The sequence below is a fragment of the Acanthochromis polyacanthus genome, chromosome 19 (assembly GCF_021347895.1).
Source record: "Acanthochromis polyacanthus isolate Apoly-LR-REF ecotype Palm Island chromosome 19, KAUST_Apoly_ChrSc, whole genome shotgun sequence".
NCBI classification, from domain to species: domain Eukaryota; kingdom Metazoa; phylum Chordata; class Actinopteri; family Pomacentridae; genus Acanthochromis; species Acanthochromis polyacanthus.
In genome coordinates, this window is record NC_067131.1 from 12,870,758 (window position 1) to 12,890,690 (window position 19,933).

Here is a 19,933-nt window from a genome sequence, read left to right on the forward strand (position 1 = left end):
TTTATTTTTTTTTTAGATAAGGAAATAGTATTTTTGGTGCCTATAAATGAGGACAACAGGAGGGTTGCTGAAATCAGATGGGGCCTTTTGTCACAGCAGACATTTTGAATTGGTGAAGGTGTTGCTAATCACACAGTGGGCCCTATCTTATGTTTGATCTTTTCTCCTTCCACGAACCAGAAATCTTTCTCTTTCCACATTCACAGGGGGTTTTCGAATTCGATAAATGCACCTTGAGGAGAAAGGAGTGAGGAAGCATTGATGTAATCTACACAGAGGTCTTTAATGAAGAAGCCTGATGTATAAATGCCACACCTTTGTGGGTTTGACAGGAGTGCATTATAAGTGATTGGTGATACTTAAGATTGACACTATAGAGCAAACTTTTGCATCTCTTTAGCATTTTTCTCACAGAAACTGAGATGTGACGGGGAAGTGAGGCGATAATATCACAATGAAAAGCAAATGTTGACTCTGTTCACTGTAGGTCTCCCAGTAAACAGCTACATGAAATTCTCACATGTATTTTTCTCTAATTTCTTACCTTAACATGCCAAAAAGTGTCCATTCAATGAGGTCCACTGTTACAGTTTTTCTTTTCTCATTAAATTTTCACACTTTGTTTTTTTTCTAAAGACAGATTGCATGTCATTTTAGAGAACTTTAGGTCCGCAGAAGTCCCAGATATCAGTTGCTTTTTCACTGCACACATTTTGACGTGTACAGGTGGAATTAATACGGCTGATGACGACTCATGACAGTGAACCAGAATAGAGAACAGCACTCACAAGGGGAGTTTCCTAAATATAGATGTTTGATCAAATGATCACGAAACCTGAGGGAGTACAGGTTAGTATTTTGGTCTCTGTGCAAAATACAAATATGAAACGTTATCAGCTGTATTGTGCTGTGTGGAGCCAGAAGGAGCATGTTCTAGTATTTTTTCTCTCAACCTCTTAGTCGACTTACTTGTTAATACTGGCCACAAAGAGATCACCTCATGAAGCGGTTTCAGTGTAATAATAGTGGAGAAAAGCTACGGTCTTCATTATGTGTTGAAATGATTTAAATTCAGATCCTCAAAAGCTTACATGAATTTTCTTTACGCGTCCTTCAGCCAACACTATGGGCGGGGAATGATTACAAGTAGATGTATGAGAATGAGAGATGCACTTATCAAATATATGAATCAATCCTTTAATCCGACCAATGGGATGGAGGTAGCCCTAAAAATTGTACTGCATTACAAGATTTTTTGAACATTTATGTTTAAACATGACGTATTTAATCATACAATATTACTCGGATATACCTAAATGTGCAAAAGACAATGTATATAATGCTGTTTTCTTCAATATTTAATTTTAAAAAATATGTTAATCCATTACTAGATTTGCCTAGGAAAAATAGCTGTGGCTATGAAACATACCCTGAAATAAATAATTGTGATTAGGTTTTAGTTTTAATAATAGGAATATTGTTTCTTTCATTGGATTATTTATTTAGTGTATTTAATATTAAAAATATTAAATACATGCCTTTTAAATAGAAATATTTCTGTGAAATAAATCCTGAAAAACAATAGATTGTATAAATTACTATTAGCATCTGGTTAAAAGTAATTCCTAAATTGTTGTTAATAAGAACTACTTTTGCTGCTACATTTTTAATTTCACGATTTATTTCCTAGCCTTTATTAATTTGTTTTATTCTATATTAAATGAGTAAATCTTACATATAAAATTTTTATGAAAATAAATCCTTTTAAACCAAATAAATTCTTTTCAGAGGATTTTTATTTCACAATGCAGCATTTACTTATATCAGGATTTATTTAATAGCCATATATATTTTAGATAAATATTTAGTTATGATAATTATATGAAATTAATAAACCTTATAAATAATATAATAGTCCTAAAAATGTGAATGATTTATATGAACAATTACTATTACAACATTAGAATATAATCCTCAGAATTGCTATAAATTAAAAAGCAAATGTTATAGACAGTATATTATTAAATAAATCCTTAAAAAGAATAATTCATAGAGACTATGACTATTATATTATTTGTATATAATGCTCATTGTAATTACTGGAATATTACTAAATAATTATTAAAAACTGCTTATAATAGAAATATTTTTATTCAATAAAAAGGAGCAGCTAATAGATAGTATATTATCCATTAGTTTTCATTCTTATAAAAGAAATCCTTAAAAAGCAAACAATTAATAATTTTAATATTGGATTCTACTAATAACATATTCAAAGTGATTATTATAAATAATTACTAAGCAGTTATTTTATTTATTTACGGGGAGTTTTATTTCATGATGCATTTATTTATGTCAGGATTGAATTCATGAGCAAATTCATTTATTGTGTAGTAAAAAAATAATTTCATAATTTTTTTTAATGTAGTAAAAAATAAGTAAAAATAATGTAGACTTTATTTAAAAATTAAAATAAATTAAAATATGCTCATAAATGAGAACAAATTGTGGTCGTGGTCTTTAATTTTTATGTATAATAAATATCAGAGTCTTTTCAAACTTTGCAAACGCTTTCTTTATAAAAATAAAATAAAATAAAATCTGTCCACTACCCTGTGCATGTGCGGGACAGAGACATATGAGAAGAACATGTCAGACTAAATGTTTTCTTCAGGAGCTTCCTCTTCTAACCGGGTGTCGTCATGTGAGTCTCCGTCCATCGCAGCTCCAGCTCCAGGTCGCCGCTCATTCCTGGTTTTCTCTCCCAAATAAGGAGCAGGAATGTCCGGGATGACGTCTTGTGTCCGGGGAATGCGGGTTTGTAACCACATTTATTTAACTACGCCTTCTCCGAGCCTGAGCTGCTGGTAGGCATTACACAGGAAAAGAAACGGGACGCCCTCCTCCTCCTCCTCTTGGTCCTCCTCCTCCTCCTCCTCTTCGTCCTCCTCCTCCTCTCGGCGGATAACGGTGCCCAAGAAGTTATTCAGGACAGACAATAGCGCCGAGTCCGTCCGTCCAGCTCCGATCCTCGGCCATCACTGCTCATTAATGCTGCCTTGTGTTGAGCCACAAAGAGGAAAACTGTCGGCTGAGATCCCATCATGGAGGATTTGGGTAAGTAGCGCTGCTGGAGCTACATGTTGAGATATCTTGGAGGGATCAGAGGGAAGGGCTGCTGCTGCCCAAACAGAGGAAATAAGGTCTCTGGCAGTCATTCAGTCTCCAGCTCCTTCCTCACAGGGTCATGTATTTACACTGTGCTGCATTTGAAAGCAGAAAACTGACTGGTGCAACTTCTCCTGTGTGAATCTTCTCATATGACATCCTGTAAGATCTTCATTTTGATCTCAGGTTTGGAAAATAGTTGCAGAATTGCTGCTTTATTTCACATTTGCTCAGTTTTTCCATGCACATCCTGCAAATCCAATAAATTCCTTGCAAATTAGATTTGAAAAGACTCCTCTCCATCCATCTATGTTAACACAGATGAATAGGAAGCCTCTAATAATGTTCACCAGGCTGAGATCCATCATCAGGGAGATTCTTTTTTCTCCGGGAGGATTTATTTTTTTCCTCAAAACAACATTATGAGACTCTGTGTTTTTGCTGCGTTGGAAAGGCCCTGAAATAGCCCAGGGCAATGCTGCTATTTGTAAAAGCCACAGAGTTCAATGAAAATAGAAAAAAAAAAGGCTTTTTGCCTCCTTGCTGCCCATCCACTCTCTCTTTCTGGGACTTTTTTGTTTGTTTTCACAAACTTCAGAAGTCAGGCATTTGTGCTTCTCAAGCAATACGAGGAGGGAATGGCAAGATGCAGCCAAGCACATGTGGGCACATCTGGATTGGATTGCAGGCAGTGAGACGGAGTCACTGGGTGACTGGGTGAGTGCGAGGCAGGCAGTGGCCATGTTTGAGCCTTCTCGGTTTGCGCCGTTGTCCAATAATGTTGTAAGTTTATGTATTGGATCTGGCGAGGCTTTCAGAAAGAGAGAGACCACTTGTTAGAGAGGCCAAGACAAACAAGTCGGCAGGCAGCTCTAAATATGGTCATAATTCCCATTGAGAGAAGTTCAGCTCCTTATATGTGCAGTTCAGTCTGTAAGCGAGACTCTGAGAGGGAGAAACAGCAGGAGAAGAAGGAGGAGGAGGAGGGCGAGTTTTTTACTATATTCACCAGACTCTCACCACATGGTCGTACCAGACGTGTGAATCATCAGGGGCAGGAGTGGCCACAGGGGTGATGAAGGCTGGTTGTGTTTAGGTTCATCCTCTCACCTGACTGATCGCTGCAGATGTGGAGAACACAGCTTCGAATGTGGCTCAAACCTTCATATCAGGGTGATGAACACAATTAGAGAAGCAGGAGTCGGGATTGTACACTCTTGATCAGTTGTTTGGCCATTAAAATGTCACAAACTAGATTTTTGTGCTCTGGTAAAGTTCTGGTGAAGATTTAAGGAGAACATTTTTCTTTAGTTCCCTAAATATTTGCCTCAAACTTAAGACAACATTCTCTAAAGACGTTGTTAGGCCGTTCATGTCCTGAAAATGTTTTCTTAATGTTGTAATGAGACCTTCCTGCCTTTGTTGTCATGTAACAGAGAGCATTTTGTAACATGTTTCCCTCGCAACATCCCCAAAACATCCTCAGAACATGGTAGATCAGGCGACATGTTCTGCCTCTGTTAATACGTAACACTTCAGGAACGTTTTGTTAAAGATGTTCTGGATAACATCTTGAAAACAGTTTTCAAACGCTGGTTCAAGAACGTGCCTCCTTTGTTATCATGCAACATAATCTGTGGCCCTGACGGCATCCTCCAAACATCCTGTGAGTGCTGTAGTTGATGTCTGAGTTGTAACCTTGTCATTGGAAATAAGAGAAATCGCTAAAATGTTCTCTGAGCATTGGACTAAAATGTTATTGAATTTGTAGGTAATGTTAGCCAGTGTTGTTGAACATTACCTGGTAGTTAGGTAGAAAATGGTGAAAAATGTCCATCAGTGTTTCCTAAAGATGAAGATGACGTCCTCAGATGTCTCGTTTTGTCCACAATCCAAAGCTGTTCGTCAGCTTACTGTCATAGAAAAAGAAAGGGGCCAGAAAATATCCAAAATCAAGGACAAATAAGAAGAAATACAGCTAAACCAGGGCTAATCTGTTGTTTTTTTGTCTTGATTGCTGTTTCCAAAGCCAAGAATAAACTTTGACCTTCAGCTGGTAGATCGACATGGACACAAACTAAAGTCCTCAGAACAAAGCTCAACATCAACGGTTCCATCTGACGTTGAAATAGAGGTTCACTGAAAGAAGTGATGGATAAATAATAGAACCATTCAGTTTGCTGTATGATAAAACTGCGCCTTTCAGAGTGGCCTTTTACTGTGGGCAGTCTAAGGCACACCTGTGCACTAATCATGGTGTCTAATCAGCATCTTGATATGGCACACCTGTGAGGTGGGATGGATTATCTCAGCAAAGGAGAAGTGCTCACTATCACAGATTTAGAGAGATCCGTGAACAATATTTGAGAGAAATAGTGATATTGTGAATGTGGAAAAAGTTTTAGATCTTTGAGTTCATCTCATAAAAAATGGGAGCAAAAACAAAAGTGTTGTGTTTATATTTTTGTTGAGTGTATAATGGCCAACAACGCTGAAGTATTAATGCTGGAAAGCTCTCCTTCAATTAAACGGATGGAAAACATAAGAAACAGAAGCATTTCAATGAAGTTTGGGTTGGAGTTTGTGCTATTCTATTCAAATGTAAATCAGGTCCAAATATCAGTTCCTGTCTCGACATCAGCCCTGAAAAAAACATATTGGTCGACCCCTTTAGAAAACCAAAATAAGTGTTGACGCCTCACATCATAAAAAGACGCTGTTTAGTGATATTAAACCCAAGTTTAATGGGTCTAGTGTTTGTAATAGGACATTAATGCAGCTTTTAGTTTGACATAACTACCTCCTGATCATGTCTCTGTGATGTAATCATGTTTATTTCAGCTTGGTGTGTCCTACAGTTTTAATACAGATGTCTGCTGACAGATGCTGTTGTGTTGCATCACAGGACTTGTAGGATCTGGTATTTCAAGGGACCAAAAGTCAACATTTTTTGATCTCAGACTATGACCATTGTCCCACAACTTTGGGGAAGACTACAATCACCACACTACTCTTTTAATAGGAACTGAAAGCAATTAAAATCAGGTCCGATTACTTAAACGTGATGGTTACAGTAAATGGTTGGTTTATATCCCCAATAGTGTTACCTGATCTGGACTCTATAGCCCATGATGAGCAGCTGGTGTGTTATTACACACAGTAAAGCAGCATTAAAGTTTAAGCCAGTATTCTCTTGATTAAAACAAGGAAATTCATCCATAACAGTAGCAGGTTGTAATTATACTGTTCTAACATTCTCTGCTTTGGCCTTTTGTCGCACCGACAGCGACTTGTCAGCTCTAAATGATGTCATGCAGCTGCAGAGACTAACGCTTGAGCAAGTTTAGTTTCTGGACAGCTGCCACTTCAACATGAGTGTGTTTGGGGGGTGGGTGGAGTGGATTTGGGTATCAGTTGCCAAACACTCTTCCTCCTCTGCTTCCTTTCCGTACTGGCATGTCTCAGATATGAACAGCAGAAATGTTTGTGCGCTAATAACTCCACTGTGTCGATAGATTCCCTCTGACTGTCCTGTCCTCTGATTAGTGTGTGAGGACGCTCGTTGTCCTCCTTGTCTGCTGTGGACTGATCTGCTGCTGTATTGGTCACACAGGCTGTCTGTCTCTCCTTAGGAGTGCCTGAACCACCTAACTACCCTCTCAGTCCTCGTATTGTTGTGTTTGGTACGTAACTGTCTGTGCATGTGTTTGTATGTGTTTCAACCCATCCAGGGTGTCATTTGCTCACCCATCCTCGATTTAACTCCGTATGTTCTGTCTGTATTGTTGCATTGCATGTTATTTAAATACATTTCTTAACTTTTTTCACTTCATTATTCTTTCATCGTGGGATTCTGTTATTCATTCTCATCACAAATCCAGCCAAAACTACATTGCATTGGTGAATCCAGCCAGATTTCTCTCACTTTCATGCTGTTTTGTGTTCGATCATTTCCCCTCCCCTCCTCCTCCCAGATGCCCTCCTTGCTGATCTGGAGAACACCAGCTCTCCTCTACCTCGGTGTCCCGTCCTGCTCACCTCTGACCCTCCCCAAAATGCCGATCCGACCACCCAGGATCCAGCTCAGACCCGACCGCCACCTCCCGCCTACACACCGCAGCAGGTGGACAGTCTGGGACGCGTTCAGACCAACATTCTTGTTGATGCTCTGGATAGTCTTGACCTTGTCGATTCTAAAAACATGATCAATTGTCTGTTTTGTCTCTTAGACTGTTTCTGCTGCGATGAAGTCCTCACAGAACTCCAACCCAGACAAATTATACAGGTAACTCTCTCCAAGATAGTTTTTACGATAGTTTTTCTTAAAATTAGCCACATAACCTCTGATGAATAACTTATTCGCCTTGTTCAGAGCCTCTGAAGTTCTGCCCACGTCTTAGCTTTGTTCAGAACTAGCGAGTACATCACTGGTTGTTTGTAACGCTCCTCCAGGCGACCCATCTGGGACCGATCAGACCTCAGCTTGTGTCCTACTTGCCTCCTGGTTCTTCTCTCTTGAGCCATCTGAAGGCTCTCTGCTATATCTGAGGTGTAATGGATGGATTTTCTCCTTCTTTCTCACACAATATGCAGTGATGCATTCAAACTCAACTGGGAATCACCCTGACTTCATTCACAACTAGCTCATTTAGCTCCTTCCTGTAGGATTCCAACATGGGATTGATATCTTGTCTCAAGTGGGTGACAGAGATGTGCTGACAGAACCTGAGTGGTTGGTCCAAATCCAGTAACAGCTGAAGCCAGGGGCAGGACTACTTCCACTACTTATCTCTGGTGCTGATCATTTCTGCAACGGTAGTGTCTACAGATACGGACCCGTACCCGTAGCCTGTGGGCTACGGATACGGCACTTTCCATTTGCCAGACAGATACGGACCCGTACGCGAGTCTCGCGAGTCAGGAGGTGCTTTAGAGTTCCACCAAGAAGCATTGTGGGCTCTTTAGTATTTTGTAAACGGATTTAACCCTCTGAACCTGAAGCATTTTTGCACCTGCCACATTTTTACTCACTCTGGGCTCATTTTTCATTGCAATATAAAATCCCACACTTCAATAGAAATAGCACAACCATGACTAGAAGTAGAAGGAACTCAGAAATGTCTTCTGTGTTTTAAAGGAAAATTACAATGCCATAAATCATTTAAAAATAAAATAAATGTTGAATCTGTTTGATTATTTAATTCATACACGTTGAAAATAGCATGTACACCAGTGCCCACAAATGTTACCACTGTTAGAGGGAGCTGAAAACAATACTGGTGCCTCCACTTACTATAGATATTTTACTATTTAATCTTGAACTTGTTTCCATACTTGGCTCCTATTTGTTCTGTGGAAACACCGCCTGTATTCAGCTGAAAGTCCCTGAATTTTTGTGACAGGACTTTAGGTCTCAGTCGAGTCACTAATGGCTTCATCGTTGCGCTTAAAAGTGCAGAGTTTTGTGTCTTTTGCATAATGTGGTTAGTATCAACTATTTATTTTTGCCATTTTTTAGAAAAAGATTTGTAGAATAAACTGATTTTGAGTAAATATTGTGAGTTAAAGCTTAGATTTAGTCACAAACTTCTAATTCATTGATTATTTTCTCACAGTTTCCTTCTCTGGTTAAAGGTTTAATTTTGCTGATTTTTTTTTAAAGCAGGCCTTTCAAATCTGCTGGTGGGTTTAAGGTTCAGAGGGTTTATCTCAGAGAGAGGGACAGTTTTTCAGCATTAAAGTTCAACACTAAAGTGACCACGATCAGTGGCAGTGTGTTTTTTAATGGCATTAACTCTGGACAATGTCTGTCTTGTGTCTCCTGCAGCACAGTATGTAAACCGCGATCTCCCCGAACAGCAGATCCTCCTCCAGCCTTCTCCTCCTCCTCGCTGCTGGGTGGAGGTCTGAGCGAACTGGACCATCTGTTACAGGAGCTAAACGCTACGCAGTTCAACATCACAGGTTGGTGATGGAGTGTGTGCATGTGTTCTATAGACACTCTGAGGTGAAACTTGTCTTATGCGCGACCATGTTTTTTTCATCAGATGAGATTCTGGCTCAGTTCCCGTCGTCTAAGAAAGATGAGAGGGATAAGATCAAGGACAAGGCTACAACCTCCTCCAGGTACCAAATCCAATCAAGTTAGTCATATTTATAGAATCCTCTCTGCACCACAAACTGCTTAGAGATCACCTCAAGATCTTTTGTAGTAGAACTCACATCTATCCATGTGATTAAGTGACTGGAAAGTTTAAATAAACTGTGTACTTGATCAGTCCACGTGAAGAAGACTATCGAGAAGGTTTGGAATAGATGGGGCGCAATTCAAGTTGTGCTCAGAAAATAGTGAAATCAATTTGCAACACACTGCAACATGTCTATCAGAACTAAAATTCTGACTAAGCAATTCCAGTTGTATATCAGTGAGAAATGTCATAACAAGAAAAGCACACAGAGAGCGCAGTACTCCAAGGCTGCTCAGTCGTTGTATCATTTGTGATGGTTGAAATCACAGCACCATAGAATGTGACCATTTAATATCGATGTACCCACAAACAAAATGAGCTAGTGCTGAGCACAGGCGTGTGTTTTGCATGTGTATGTTATGTATGGATACCTAATCATGTGACCTAAAATTGTAGCAGGCAGCAGGAATTTATGGGACTCAGAAACACCCTCACAATTTAATCAATTGTTCCTTCTAGTGTTCACTTGCTGTCATAGTTAGTTATATAGATAAACTTTATTGTCTGTCCCAAACTGTGACAGAAATTCTCCTTTGACAAGGCTCCAACAATAAAAATACAACACATATAAAAACACGCTTAAGACATAAGCTCACAAAGTACAGACATCTAAAAGAAATGTTAAAAAGAAACAGCCGCTAATAGAAAAATATATGTAGTGTTCAGTGTCTGATTTTATTTTGTTCAGCGTGGTTATTGCTGTGGGAATAAAGAATTTTTTCTAGATGTTTCTGCGAGTCAGTGGGACTTTGTAATGTCTGCCTGATGGAATTAACTAGAAGGAGTGATGAAGGGGTGATCAGGGTGGCGTTTCTGATCACAGAGCGGTTATGCAGTTCAGAGACATGAGTTTGTGGTGAACCAGTGATTTTGCTGGCCTGATTAACAATGCAGGAGAGTTTTGTTTTGTGTTTAGTGTAGAGGGAGCTGTACCAGGGTGAAATGCTGAATGTGAGGATGGGTTCAATGAGTGAGTTGTAAACCAGGGTTAAAATGCCTCTACTGACATTAAAAGACCTCAGTTTCTCAGCTGCTGAGCTTTTTTGTACACTGAATCAGAACGATTCACAAACGACTCGTGTCAATCTCTGTTCCCAGATTTTTAAAAACTCAAACAGTGACGCTGCGACACTATCTCACAATGATACAGAAACCTTTAACAAATCCATGTATCCAGACTATTAGCAGCATTACTGCTAAAATGTAATTACTGGGTCCTTATGTCATTTCTGACCAACCCTGAAAATTTCATCCAAATCCGGTGGTCCATTTTTAAGTAATGCTGCACAAAGACAGACAGACAGACAAACAGACGCCGATCGTTCCTCAGCAGAGTAACTAGTGCTGCATTTGAGTTTATTCAGGTGTTGCATATTTAAACATAGGCAGCTTGGTAAAAGGACCCTGTAGAGTCATTTATGGTGAGGAAAACAAATATATATTCTTACGTGTGGGTCATCGTTTTGATTTTAGTTCATGTGTAAGCATGTGGGTGACGCGTTCCTGCTGCCAGTTCTGCTGATGGACAGTTAGTGGCGTTACTGCAACACTGTGTGACGATTGCAAACCAGAAAAGACCACTGAAAGATTTAATATAGTCATAAACTCTGATATGCTGCTGAGATACAAAAGGCTGAACGTACATCTGACTGTTTTATAAGGAATCTCCACAGTGTAATTTTAAGTCGTGCATTAGAAGACAACACAACTCAAAATATACAAAATCTCCCGTCAAATTAGCAGCATGTTTCCATATTACAAATTGACAACACACATGCCTCATAGAGTCCTACAAGCTCAGGTTTATCTAAATATGTATAAGTTACAAACAACAAAGTACACGTTTTCAGCACACCCAAGAGACATCTGCATATTTACATTTAGCAGTCATGCGAACAGGGGCTTTCCCAAAAGAATTCACATCAATCTCAACAGACACTGCAATAACTCTGTTTTAAGCAGCATTCCACCGGAGATCCGTCTAAAATGTGTGTTTTGTGCATTTATCTTCTGTTTTCTAGCTCTGCGAAGCCTTCAGCAACATCCGCCACACTGGAACTGGACAAACTGATGGCTTCTTTGTCCGACTTCCGAGTCCAGAGCACAGTAAGAGTCCTCATAACAACATAAAGGCTTACATTGGCAACCTTTTACTCTACATCCATGATTGTGTTTTCTGTTTTTGTCATCATTTGTTCCGAGCTCACACTGATTCATGATGGAATCCCGGTGATGCTCACTCTGCTTCATAATGACTTCACTGTTCCTGTTCCTCCTGGTACCAAGCAGTCACCAGATATGGCCTGAGGATGAAAACTAGTCTTGGAGGAAACATTTTCCAGCTTCATAAAGAGCTTTAGATAGTTGGAACTTATTGATCTACATGTGATACGATGTCGTTGTTTTCCTTTTCAGTGAGCCAGCAGCTGACATGTCAGCAGATTAAGTGATATAAAGTTGTTTGGTTCCAGTGTGCAGTCCAGCTGTTGGTCATAAACAAAACTGCACCGGGTTCTGGGAACAAGGATTTAGAGGAGAAATTTCTCCACTGGATACTCTTGGCTCTGTTCTGACCAGGACAGCACTCCTAAAACTATGAGATGGATTGTCAATATACTTGTATAGATATCCATAGCCTCTTGAAGATGAACCCCGCTGACTTTTCTGCACTCTGAGACCGAAGTTTTCACTTGTGCAGATGTTTATGACCTCCAAACCATATATAGTCATGTTTTAAAGACATTTCCCTGCATGATAAACTCCTGAAGAATTCCAAACACACATGTGCCCTCTCTGTTCTTTGTCTTCTCCCAGCCAGCTGCTCCTGTCACTCCGGTGGTTTCAGCACCGCAGCAGCCCGCCGCCCCACCGCAGCCCTCGTCTGGAGGCTCATTGGACAGCATGCTGGGGCTCCTCCAGTCTGACCTGAGCCGACAAGGCGTGCAAACATCCTCCAAGGGAAACTGTTCAGCGTGTCAAAAACCAGTGGTTGGACAGGTGAGTTGTTGCAATATGTCTGCATAGGTATCCCTCTGAACCACCAAACCACACTGATATCTTTTAAAAGTCGCCAAAATTAAAGCATTTATCAGAGCCAGAGAGTGTAAAAACAGGAAACATTGCGGGATATTCAACTTTCTAATAAACTCTAAACTTCTTTTCTGTAATGCTCTGATTTGTCATCCAAGCTTGACATTGTGATATTTCATCAAAATCACATTATTTTACATGTAAAATTTCACAGAAAGAAGCCATTTGTACTGACCAGTCTGTAAAAAAAAGATAAAATTCCTGCTCCTCATCACAAACATGAAGCCATCAATGACTCAGCTGTGATGAACAGTCACAAGACGAAAACTCAGGGACTTTCTGGCTGAACTGCAGGCTGTGTTTACACAGAGCAAGGAAGAGACAAATATGGGAACAAAATAAAAATATAAGCAGTAAAATATGCAGAATATGTAGACACACTATTTTTCTCTGAGTTGGTATGAGCTGTGGGAACAAGGAAAAATGTTGTACATGTTCTTGATTTGAGTCATACTTTTCATTTTTTGAAAAAAAAATCAAATTTTTTTTAAATTATTTTTTTAATTTATGGCTTTATTACTTTGTTATCCTGCACAAACAGCACTTTTGAGTTATTTCTACTTTTGGTCTCACAAGTAAAAATTCACCAGGAGCAAAAATAGTGTTGGGTTCAGAGAGTTAAGCCTTATTGATGTAATATTTCTTGTGCATGTTCTGTCTAAATGTTTGCACTGTAAGACTTTCCACTTTGGGTTCATGATTCTTTTCTGCCAATAATATTAATAATTTCAAGAGAGTATGAGCTCATTTTTATAGAATTCATCCCCCTTTGATGGACTTGGCTGCTTGTTTCTGCAGGTGGTGACGGCTCTCGGGAAGGTTTGGCACCCAGAGCACTTTGTGTGCACCAAGTGTGAGACGGAGTTGGGGAGTCGCAACTTCTTTGAGAAGGACGGACGGCCGTACTGCGAGTCGGACTACTTCACCCTCTTCTCCCCGCACTGTGCGCACTGCAACAAACCCATACTGAACGTGAGACGTCCAAACTTCTTGACTCATTTTGGGCTCATTTTGACATTTTTTTCAATTTTTTTCAATTCAATTTTATTTATATAGCGTCAATTACAGTCAAATCGTCTCAAGACGCTTTACAGAACCCATATGCCTGACCCCCAGAGCAAGCCCAAAGGCGACAGTGGCAAGAAAAACACCCTTTTAACAGGGAAGAAACCTCGACCAGAACCCGGCTCTATATAGGGGGGACCCATCTGCCTGCTGGCCGGGCGGGTTGAGAAGGACAGAGGAGGGCAAGGGGGAGGGATGGGAGAAGAGGGAGGGGTGGGAAAGCAAGGAAAACACAACACACATTTGGATACATGTATGACAGGATATGTGACACAGACAAAGTATAAGCTAACATTGAAAACTGACTCATAGTTTTCATGAACAACTCCAGCCGATACCTCCAGCCTTCCTGAAACTGCACGACTCTTTCTTTGTTCCCTCTTGTTTAGAAAATGGTGACCGCTCTGGACAAGAACTGGCACCCGGAGTGTTTCTGCTGCGTTAAGTGCAGCCGCGCCTTCGGAGAGGAAGGTAATGGGCGGCACTAATGCATCCTGTCTGGGTCACAAACACAGCAGTGAACTGCAGCGAGGTCACGCTCACATGAAACCCTCTCTATCAAACATCCGTAAATTTTCGATTAATAATTCATTTAAACACTGAGAAAACATGTGGTGTTGATTGAAGGTTTTATTGTGTCGATCAGGGGTGTCAAACTCCTTCTAGTTCAGGAGCCACATTCAGCCCAATTTGATTTAAAGTGGGCTAGAGCAGTAAAATTACAGCATAATGACCGATAAATAACCACAACTCCAAATGTTTCCTTTGTTTTAGTGCCATAAAAGTGCAATATGAAAATGTTCACATTTAAGGAATTGTCTTTTTACAAAACATTAAGAACATCCCTGAAATTTCTTCAGAAAAATAAATTCAATTTCAGCAACATTATTCCTCAGTTTATCATTTACACATTACAACTTCCAGATCACAGAATGTCTACAAAGGAACAAAACATATAATCACATTAATCTGGAACTGAATAATATAGGATTTCACTTTATGATCAAAATGACAAAAGTCAGACAAAACAACAAAAACAAGACAAAATATTACAAAACGAGAGAAAATGACAAAAATGAGAAACAGCACAAAAAACAAAAAAAGAGACAAAAACAGCTCAAGCAAGACAAAATATTACAAAAATGAGACACAAAATGACAAAAAAGTGAGACAAGGCGAAACAAAACAAAAAAGAGGAAAAAATGAGACAAAAAAGTCACGAAGTGACAACAAAATGGACAACATAAATGTGACAAAAAGCAAAAAACAACACACAAAACAGCGATTAAAGCAAAACACAAAATGACAAAAAACACCAGGGAGACAAAAAGGAAAGACAAAACGCCAAAAACGAGAAACAAAACGACAAAAACACGAGATAAACAACAAAAGTCAGACAAAACAAAGACAAAACAAAATATTACAAAAATGAGAGACAAAACAACGAAAGAACAATCTAATATTTTTACTTAATGATCAAAACAACTTGTCAGGATATGGAAATGATTTTAAATTTATAGTTTTACAAATTTACAATCTGCAGTTAATGTTTTTTCTGTAATTTTTACACTGTACAGAGTCGTCCCACGGGACAGATTGGAACTTCTGGAGGGCCGCTTTTGGCTCGGGCCACATGTTTGACACCACTGATGTAGATCAATTCTTTATTTTAACTATAAAATCCATTCCAGAGCCTATAATAACTAGAAAATAATTTATTTTAACATTTCAACAGTCTTTTTTGGCTTCATGAAAACATTTAATTTGTAAGGTTTTCGAAATAGTACTTTCTGGCCTCACAGTTTATTTCTGCTGCTCAATGCCAAGAATTCTTTGAGGGAAACACTGAATCTTTGTACTTTCTTGGCAGGGAAATGGCCAAATTTTATGCAGCACAAGCTTTGAGACAAAAATACTCTAAATCATTACAGCCAGATTAAAGTTTAATGCACCACAGACCAGAGAAAACACGGAAAACATTCAGACTGTTCTCATCAGTTGGCAGAAAACTGAACATTTACCAAATGAACTCTGTGTAAAACTGTGACTTTATCCTCTGCAGGTTTCCATGACCGTGAGGGCCAGCAGTACTGCCAGCAGTGCTTCTTGACTCTGTTTGCGTCTCGCTGTCAAGGCTGCAGTCAGCCCATTCTGGAAAACTACATCTCAGCTCTTAACTCTCTCTGGCACCCACAATGCTTCGTATGTAGGGTGAGTCTGGGAACCAATCAACCAAAATCCAGCAAATTTCGCTGGGTTTTGGTTGCTTTTTTTGTGAATGTTCTCAAGAAACATTTTGAACATTTCTTTTTTTCCACCAAAAAATGTTCATAGATTTCCCAAAAATGTTGAAAATGTGGCCATCAGAAGTTTCACTGTGAAAATAGATGTTTTTCCACATTTTCAAACTTTAAAACGGGTTCATTTGACCCGCAGGATGACACGACGGTTAAACTTATTTCGCATTTTCTTGTAAAATTCAATTCAAAACGAGACGATTTCAAGATTGTTTTGACTTAACGAGATATTTAAGATGCATTTTCTGAAAACAATCCCTCCATCTTGCTGAAATGTCACTTGTTAAGTGAATTTATCTCAAAGAAAGTGGGATGAGACATTCTGACTGAAAATAAGACAGACTTGGTAAGATTTTGAGTTTTTGCAGTACAGCTGCATGAAAAAAAGAGCTCTGAATCATGTCATGGGAAGGTTGTGATTCCACATGTAAACCTTCTAATTACAGCAGCATGAGTCAGGTCTTTCCACTGCGACTGAACCTCGCCGCTTTCCTTCCCTCTGGTTTGCAGGAGTGCTACAGCCCCTTCGTCAACGGCAGCTTCTTCGAACACGAGGGCAAGCCGCTGTGTGAGGCCCACTACCACCAGTCCCGCGGCAGCATGTGTCAGGCCTGCCAGCAGCCCATCCTGGGGCGCTGCGTCACCGCCATGGGAGCCAAGTTCCACCCGCATCACCTCGTGTGTCACTTCTGCCTGAAGCCGCTGAGCAAAGGCTGCTTCAAGGAGCAGGAGAACAAACCGTACTGCCACCCCTGCTTCATCAAACTGTTCGGCTGAGGACGCTCAGCATCCTCCGTGGAGGGAAGAAGCTGTGTGACTCTCAATTAGTTTGTGTTTTTACCGCCGGAGTGAGGGTGGAGCTGGTCTCTTTGATGGTTTTATGAATATTTGAGGAAGAGGAAAAAGAGAAAGTCATCCAACCCAACTTATTTCTTTTTATTTGACTCAAAAAAAGAGGCTGTATGAATTAAGCGTCCAGCATTGGTTAGACAGACACAAAATAAATGTATGTAAACCTTTTACATACTGTATTAATTCAAATTGAATATTAAAAATTGAGTTCTTTTGCCAAAGGTAGAACAGAAACTGCATTGAGAGCAAATTTATCGTTTCAATTAACTTGCGCTGTTGTGTAAGAAAGTCCCCTTTAATATATTTGCTTTGTACTGCAAAAAGTATACGTGTCACTGCAATGCTTTTCTATATTGTATTCTGACTGCTATGTATGTTTATGTGTAGCAAACTGAAGTATCACATGTTTAAAGTCTGATATTTTGCATTATTCAGTCACTCTTGCTCTATGCAGATAGCCAGAGACAATTCCAAAGAATAAAATAAACGTGAACACAACTTGTTTTGCTGTTTTGTGGGCGAAGAAATCAAAGAATCAAGTGAAAGCGGACGGAAAGACCGAAAATACCAAAAATTCAGTACGCTTGTTTTGAACCTATCGCAAAACTAAGTCTTCATATTACTACAAATAACTTAAATAAGGTTTGATTTTATAATTCAACTACTGACTCATTTTTCTGGAGCAGTACAGCTGATCTTAAATCTGACACGGTACAAGCTCGTCGCACAAAACGAAAAGTAAATTCTATTCTGGCTTTTCTACTGAAGGGTGATTGCTTGAATTACACACGTGGACAAAATTGTTGGTACCCCTCAGTTAAAGAAGGAAAAACCCACAATTCTCACTGAAATCACTTGAAACTCACAAAAGTAACAATAAATAAAAATTTACTGAAAATTAAATAATCAAAATCAGCCATTACTTTTGAATTGTTGATTAACATAATTATTTAAAAAAACAAACTAATGAAATAGGGCTGGACAAAAATGATGGTACCCATAACTTAATATTTTGTTGCACAACCTTTTGAGGCAATCACTGCAATTAAACGATTTCTGTATTTGTCAATGAGCGTTCTGCAGCTGTCAACAGGTATTTTGGCCCACTCCTCATGAGCAAACAGCTCCAGTTGTCTCAGGTTTGATGGGTGTCTTCTCCAAATGGCATGTTTCAGCTCCTTCCACATATGTTCAATGGGATTCAGATCTGGGCTCATAGAAGGCCACTTTAGAATAGTCCAACGCTTTTCTCTCAGCCATTCTTGGGTGTTTTTGGCTGTGTGTTTTGGATCGTTGTCCTGTTGGAAGACCCATGACCTGCGACTGAGACCAAGCTTTCTGACACTAGGCAGCACATTTCTCTCCAGAATGCCTTGATAGTCTTCAGATTTCATCGTACCTTGCACACTTTCAAGACACCCTGTGCCAGATGCAGCAAAGCAGCCCCAAAACATTACTGAGCCTCCTCCACGTTTCACCGTAGGGACAGTGTTCTTTTCTTCGTATGCTTGGTTTTTGAGTCTATGAACATAGAGTTGATGTGCCTTACCAAAAAGCTCCAGTTTGGTCTCATCCGTCCAAAGGACATTCTCCCAGAAGCTTTGTGGCTTGTCAACATGCATTTTTGCAAATTGCAGTCTCGCTTTTTTATGAGTTTTTTTCAGCAGTGGTGTCCTCCTTGGTCGTCTCCCATGAAGTCCACTTTGGCTCAAACAACGACGAATGGTGCGATCTGACACTGATGTACCTTGGCCTTGGAGTTCACCTTTAATTTCTTTGGAGGTTGCTCTGGGCTCTTTGGATACAATTCCAACGATCCGTCTCTTCAATTTGTCATCAATTTTCCTCTTGCGGCCACGTCCAGGGAGGTTGGCTACTGTCCCGTGGGTCTTGAACTTCTGAATAATATGAGCCACTGTTGTCACAGGAACTTCAAGCTGTTTAGAGATGGTCTTATAGCCTTTACCTTTAAGATGTTTGTCTATCATTTTTTTTTTCGGATGTCCTGGGACAATTCTCTCCTTCGCTTTCTGTTGTCCATGTTCAGTGTGGTACACACCTTTTCACCAAACAGCAGGGTGACTACTTGTCTCCCTTTAAATAGGCAGACTGACTGATTATGAGTTTGGAAACACCTGTGATGTCAATTAAATGACACACCTGAGTTAATCATGTCACTCTGGTCAAATAGTTTTCAATCTTTTATAGAGGTACCATCATTTTTGTCCAGGCCTGTTTCATTAGTTTGTTTTTTTAAATAATTATGTTAATCAACAATTCAAAAGTAATGGCTGTTTTTGATTATTTAATTTTCAATAAATTTTTATTTATTGTTACTTTTGTGAGTTTCAAGTGATTTCAGTGAGAATTGTGGGTTTTTCCTTCTTTAACTGAGGGGTACCAACAATTTTGTCCACGTGTGTACAACCCAGTTTTGCAAGACTCCTGTATAATATAATATGTACAAAATGATACATCATCACTGCAAAATAGAGAAAATCCACATTTAAGGGGCACGCATTGGCCAGGGTTTCATTTGTTTAGTATAAAATAATCCAAATAATATCATAAAATTGTAGTCCTTGTGCTGTATGATTGTGTTCTAGTTACATTTTGTATCACTGAGAGAAGTGAGGGTAAAATAAATGTTAATTACAATTATATTAAATCTATCTGGAGCAGCAATCTTCACTGTTATGAAAATATAAATGTTAAGCAGACACTGCAGATGAACAGTGGAAAACGTTTAACTCGTAGAAATCACCATAAAAAACTTTAGTTGATAACTTTTTTCTTTTCTGAACTTTTAAGGCATTGTCTCATTAAATATGTGTGCATGTGCATACATTTTCAGACCACAAATGTGATCATTACATAAAGTCAATTTCATTTTGGTTGACATTTTATGCTCAAATGTATTTACAGAGATAACTTGGGAGTTTGTTTTTCACCCCATAAATCAATTTTAACCATGATGCACACATTAGCCTGTTTTACAGAACATTTCATTCCTATAAATCAGGCGACTAACTGATACATGGCCAAACCCCTCTATCAAAACGTACATAATACAGACTGGAATAAAACTGGAAGGTTTGCTGCATAAGTGCAGCTTTTTGTGCAGAAAAGTGTGAAGAAATATCAACGTTGGCCACCAGAGGTCAATATTCTCCCACTGTTTCTGCCAGAAGAGCTGAACAAAATCTTTTTAAA

At 39.2% G+C, this 19,933-nt stretch overlaps 1 protein-coding gene across 3 annotated transcripts; it reads left to right on the top strand.

The window, feature by feature from the left end:
• Positions 1–2,661: 2,661 nt before the first annotated feature.
• Positions 2,662–17,218, top strand: LOC110955418 (transforming growth factor beta-1-induced transcript 1 protein). Of its 3 annotated transcripts, XM_022200409.2 has the most exons (12): positions 2,662–3,117; positions 6,801–6,851; positions 7,143–7,291; positions 7,398–7,453; positions 8,996–9,132; positions 9,216–9,294; positions 11,438–11,522; positions 12,231–12,413; positions 13,305–13,478; positions 13,961–14,042; positions 15,634–15,782; positions 16,379–17,218. In XM_022200409.2, the coding sequence occupies exons 1-12, from the start codon at positions 3,105–3,107 to the stop codon at positions 16,643–16,645; spliced, it is 1,425 nt and encodes a 474-aa protein (XP_022056101.1). In that variant the 5' UTR covers positions 2,662–3,104; the 3' UTR covers positions 16,646–17,218. The 3 variants fall into 3 exon arrangements, with proteins under 3 accessions (XP_022056101.1, XP_022056104.1, XP_022056102.1); XM_022200410.2 differs by lacking the exon at positions 6,801–6,851 and having other exon boundaries at positions 2,664–3,117; XM_022200412.2 differs by lacking the exons at positions 6,801–6,851; positions 7,143–7,291 and having other exon boundaries at positions 2,663–3,117.
• Positions 17,219–19,933: the final 2,715 nt, after the last annotated feature.